This window comes from Pteropus vampyrus, unplaced genomic scaffold, assembly GCF_000151845.1.
Source record: "Pteropus vampyrus isolate Shadow unplaced genomic scaffold, Pvam_2.0 Scaffold16, whole genome shotgun sequence".
NCBI lineage: Eukaryota > Metazoa > Chordata > Mammalia > Chiroptera > Pteropodidae > Pteropus > Pteropus vampyrus.
Genome location: NW_011888797.1, coordinates 11,094,532 through 11,099,768, shown reverse-complemented (window position 1 = coordinate 11,099,768; position 5,237 = coordinate 11,094,532). Strand labels below are relative to the sequence as shown.

Here is a 5,237-nt window from a genome sequence, read left to right as displayed (position 1 = left end):
TAACATTCTCTATTTGGGGCCTTGGCCCTCCTGACTCAGTGTCTGTCCTGCCCTTTCCCAAATAAAGGGTTAGTCCATGGCCAGAAGCACTGAAGAATCAGTACGAGGGCAGATGTAAAGGGCTCCAAAACGCACAAAGCCTGGGAGGTAGAGGGAAAAGTCGAGACTTTTGCACCTGGCGGATTTGCATTCAAATCCCACTCTGTCCCTCTACAGTGTGGCCTTAAGCAAGATACTTCTCTGAGCCTCAGTTTCCCACGTGTGAAGGGGGACAACAGTCCTAACCCACAGCGCTGCTGTGAGGAACGGTGACGCCACGAAGGGAACGCAAATAAACCCTGCCACCCACCCACCCCTGTGATCAAGGGGGCAGAGAGGGGGTGAGGAGGGGAGGGTCTGAGGCCACTGCAAAGAGCCCGACTCCATCTGGGTTTGTGTTTATTCGATACAGGCCCAGCGTCCAGCCCCTCCCTAGGGAAGTGGCTGAGCTAGGGGAATGAAATAAATAAAGGCCGCCGAGGTGTGAGTGTGGACGGGGCTGGGGCCAGCCTGGAGCAAGGTGAGGATGTACACAAGACAATGGCCCCAGCCCCGGCTGTCCAGCCCCAGCCCCCACTCCTGGCAGGCTCCAGGTGGGGCCAGCAGAGGTGCCCATCAGGAATGGATCCTGGACTTCCTGCCACCTCCAACCCTTCTTCCTTTCTGCCTTCTCCCTCCTTCCCAGGGCAGGGCCAGAGACCAAGCTACCTTCCGGCTGGGGAGGTGGGAAAGGAAGGTGGAGTGGCCAGTGTCCAGGTCCCAGGTCGTGGCCCCGGTGCCTTTCCTGGGAGGGAGCCCGGGGTCGCTGTGCTAGGACAGAGGAGCAGGGAGGCAGGCGCCCCAAGCCAGCAGGCCTTTATGCGCCACCCTGTTGCACGGCGGTCCAGCCCCGCTCCCTTGCTGTCATCCTCCCACGCCCCCTACCCCCCAGATCTGTACCCCGTAGGTGCACTAGGAGTCACACCAGCTTCCACCTTTGTCCAGGGGCCCGGCAGCCCCTCGCGCATCCCTGGATGGCTCTCCAGCTGCTGTGTCCTCCTCATCTTCATCTTCCTCATCCTCCCCGTCAGTGAACTCGTCCTGGCTGAGGCCGTAGGCCAGTGTGGTGTGGGCCAGGTCCACCTCGATGGGGAAGACGTCAGCATCACGTAGCACTGCGTAGCAGTCATTGTAGTATTTGGACATGGTGGACACGAAGCGCTGCAGCTGGAACACGATGTCCTGGACTGGGGCAGGAGGGCGGGCGGACAGGCTCCAGTGGGCCGTGGCAGCCTGCCTCGTGGAGAGGACCCGCCAAGCCTGCCTGGGCCCTCCTCCCTGCCCTGGGCTCCCCACCATGCACCTCCCTGAGCCCTCGTGCCCTGGGAGGGGGCGAAGAAAGGGCTGCCCAGCCCTATACAGAACCCAGGTCTCCAGCTCCCAGCTCAGGGAATGGAGGAGCCTGCCAGGGGGATGGGCTGTGGACTGCACCCATGGAGCCTCAGGGGCGTGGACCAGTCCCACCCAGGCCAGGCTCCAGGGAGGTGGGTGTGCTCCTGCCAGGACTCTCCATCTTGGGTCTGACTCAGAGCTCTGCATGGCCTGGCCCTGGGACCCCAGCTCTGAAATGGGGAGAAGACGGGTTCCGCCCTACCATACCGAAGACAGTGGAGGGACTGACTGAGGTAGGGCGTGACGGTCAGGGCCCTGGCGGCCACCCAGGCCCCTCACCATGCTTCTGGTCCAGCAGCTCCACCTTCTCCAGCACGTCCTTGCGCATCTGGGAGAAGCGGGCGCGGGCCTCCTGACGGCAGCGCAGGATCAGGCGGTACTCGTAGTTGCCTGTGCTCACACGGTACAGGGGCTCCCCTAGGGCCTGGGGCAGGGAGGAGCACATCAGGGACCCTGGCTGGGATGGGGGGGTCTGCTCTGGGACGGATGGGGACGGGGCAGGAAGGTTCACATCCCTGCACTACCCAGCACTTTTCAAAGCTGCCAGGGCTCCTCGTTTCCGAGATGGAGAGATTGCGAGAAGCATTTAGTGATAGTGTTGTGAAAAATCGAATAAACCCAAACCTCGCCACATTAAATGAACATTTAGTCATAAAACGGACCTGATATAAAGAATGTTACAAATTAAAAAGACAAACAAGGCCTCTTAGAAGTGAGAAAAGTCAGTTTTTCCTGCATCACAAAGTGGGGTGGCGGGGGGGTGCAGCTGGTCCGGGACTGGGCTCGGGGAGGGGTGGGTGGCCCTGAATCTCTAGGAACATGAGCCCAACCAAGACCCTCAGGCCTCTCCTGGGTTGGTCTGTGTGTCCCTGGCAGACCCAGGACTTTCTTGGGGCTCTGTGAGGTGGGTGGAGGAAGACTGTATACCCCGAGCCTTTCTGATCCCACGGCTGTGTCCCCCTCACCCCATGACACTCACAATGCAGCTGTATTCCTCGTCGTCCATCTCCTTCACCTTCAGGCAGTATGACTGTGGGACAGGTGAAGCCAGGCTGTCAGAGTGGCTGCACCTCCTGGATGGCCACCCTGATGTCCCCAGTTTCCCCCATGCCACACTGCCCCTAGGCCACCCAGGGGAGCGGCTGTGCCAGGCCTCCTGGGCCCTGCAGACTCCTGGCTGGGATGAGCTGAGACGCATCAGGGAGAGGCTGGCAGCAGTGCTCAGGAACACAGAGGGTGAAACGGCCTTATTTGGAGTGGCTCAGGGAGGGGTGGCAGCAGACGGGAGAGCGCACTCATCTGGGAGGGTAGAATGGCCTGAGAGGTAGCCCACCATTTACCAAACTCGAGTCCCAAGAGATGCTCTGGAGAAAAGGGTTCTATGGTCAAAGGGGCTTGGGAAGAGCCTTGTAGACTCACGCTGCACATGGGCCAATCAAAGGCTCTGAGAAGTCCTGCAGCAGAGGAACCCTCATTTGCTTAACAGAGCATTTTCCCTCAACTCTTTTGACCATAAAATTATTAAACATAAAACTCATGAACGTCCCTTGGCACCCACTTTATAACCAATGACCTAGTCTAACCTATTATTAAAAGTGACAAAAAAATACCAAGGGGTCAGAGTGGTCCGGAGTGAGGGCTCTGCCCGCCCCCAGGCTCCCAGCCTCCCCAAAGCTCTGATCACCCGGTGCACGGCCTACATCGTGGTCCGATTCGCCAGCACCTCCCCAGGCCCCGGTCCCACATCCTCAATCAGCTGTGACAGGTTCCAGCCCTGTCCTGCTTGCCATTGTGCGGCCAACAGAAGCAGGGCCAATCTCCAGGTGGGCTGTCACCTCAGAAGGCTGGACCTGTCCCTCCCCAGAGGTCGCAGATCACTCACAAGGTATTCAAACTTCACGTCCAGGTACTTCTTGATGGTGAGGCGAGTGTCTGGAATGGCTTTGTTGAGGTACGTGTTCAGATCCGTCAGCATCTGGAAGGGGCGAGAGGGACGATGCTGAGGCCCCCACAGGCAGGGCATTAGGCTGGCCAGGGTAACAAAGGGTGGCACCGATGCATCAGTCCTACAGGACTCAGGCTGTCAGAGTGAAAGCGTGCTCCCAGAAGGCCATGTTCATCTCAAGGATGAAAAGATAGGCCAGGCCGAGGGCAAGCTGCGAATCAGCGATGGAGACAGGGTCACAAACCAGCCTGGAGGTCAACACCAAGGCCGAGGAGGCAGAGTGACTTCCCCAAAGCCGGCTGTGTAGGAGACCAAGTAGGACTTGCACTCAGGCGTTCTAACTCAGTACAGGACCCTTCCTGCGTGACAGTGTCCCCTTTCTACCCTAGCGTGCTGACATACACACACTCAATGTGACCTACCGGCTTGATGGTCTTCAGCAGCCGGATGCCAAACTTCTCGATGCTGCGGTGGGCGTCGGCGAACTTCACAAAGGCCTCGCTCGCAGCTGGCTGGGGCTCCCGCACCCCAATTACGGAGAACACGTCCCCAAAGGCTGCATGACAAGTTTGCCCTGAAGGCTGCCCCTACCTGGCCCTTAATGGAGAAACCAGGGATTTGTGGGGGAGAAGCAAGGCAGGGGTATGGCAGGCTGGAGACCAAGGTCTGCACGGGGTCTATGCCCCAAGGGAGCTGGTCTACACCCCTGAAGGATCTGGGCTGACATCTCTGAGAGAGCTGGGTCTACACCCCAAGGAAGCTGGGTCTATAGCCTGAAGGAGCTGATCTACACCGCCCTCATTCCCCTGAGCGACCAGACCGTGGGAGAAGGCTGGGCCAGGGCTGGAGGAGGTGGCATTGTTTGAGGGCAGAGCGCCAGTTTGGGAACTGGATGCCTGGGTCCTAGGGTCAGCTCTTCTCCTTAGGAGCTGTGTGACCATCCCATCTGTCTGGGCTTCACTTTCCCAACTGTAAAACAGAATTACCTGGAGCTGTCCTGTCCAGCTAAAGGACTTGGAGGAAACAAGACCGTGAATAAGGAAGGGCCTCGTACCCTATAACTGGCAGTGCAGACAGACAGGATGGGGCCCGGACAAGTGACTGTGCCCTGTCTGGTTCATCAGCTGGTCAAGATGCTCCCCACTGGCCCTAGGCACTGCTACCTCCCAGCACCTAGTGCCAAGCCCAAAGCTGGCCCAAAGCCAGATGCTGTAGTGTCTGCCTGAGCACAGGCATGAGGACACCAGCAAACAGCTCGGCCACACCCTCGCCAAACGGAGGGCCCTGAGTCCAGAGAGGCAGAGGGATTTGCCTGGGGTCACGTAGCAAGTTTGGGGGCTCCCTTACCCCGGTGCGTCTGTGACAGCTCATAAAAGGCTCGTAGGAGGTTCTTGGTGTGTTCGGTCATCCCTGTGGGAGAGACCACACCGAGGGGGAACAGGGCATGGGGTGGGGACCACACTGGCCCAGAACATGGCCTCCAACCCTCCACCCCACCCCTGAGGCCTACACCATTCCCAGGTTCAGTGATTTTTCACACAGCCCACTAGGCCCAGGGTTGCAAGCTCAGGCTCAGGCTCAGGCTCAGGCTCAGGCTCAGGCTCAGGCTCAGGCTCAGGCTCAGGCTCAGGCTCAGGCCCAGGCTCAGGCCCAGGCCCAGCCCCAGCCCCAGCCCCAGGCCCAGCCCCAGCCCCAGCCCCAGCCCCAGCCCCAGCCCCAGCCCCAGCCCCAGCTACAAGGAGCCCCCAGCAGACAGGGGAACCAGGGCTCTGCAGGGCAGGAGGTGAACAGACTTCCTATGGGCTTTGCTTCCTGAAGAGCA

At 59.6% G+C, this 5,237-nt stretch overlaps 1 protein-coding gene across 2 annotated transcripts in view; it reads right to left on the bottom strand.

Moving 5' to 3' along the window:
• Nucleotides 1–421: 421 nt before the first annotated feature.
• Nucleotides 422–5,237, bottom strand: part of PICK1 (protein interacting with PRKCA 1) — a 15,542-nt gene continuing 10,726 nt past the window's right edge. For both annotated transcript variants that reach the window (XM_011387677.2, XM_011387682.2), the window contains exons 8-13: nucleotides 4,763–4,825; nucleotides 3,838–3,971; nucleotides 3,353–3,445; nucleotides 2,450–2,500; nucleotides 1,750–1,894; nucleotides 422–1,265 (exon numbers count right to left, since the gene is read on the bottom strand). In XM_011387677.2, the coding sequence (XP_011385979.1) occupies nucleotides 991–1,265; nucleotides 1,750–1,894; nucleotides 2,450–2,500; nucleotides 3,353–3,445; nucleotides 3,838–3,971; nucleotides 4,763–4,825 (761 nt within the window). In that variant the 3' untranslated portion in view covers nucleotides 422–990. The remainder of the gene's footprint in view (nucleotides 1,266–1,749; nucleotides 1,895–2,449; nucleotides 2,501–3,352; nucleotides 3,446–3,837; nucleotides 3,972–4,762; nucleotides 4,826–5,237) is intronic.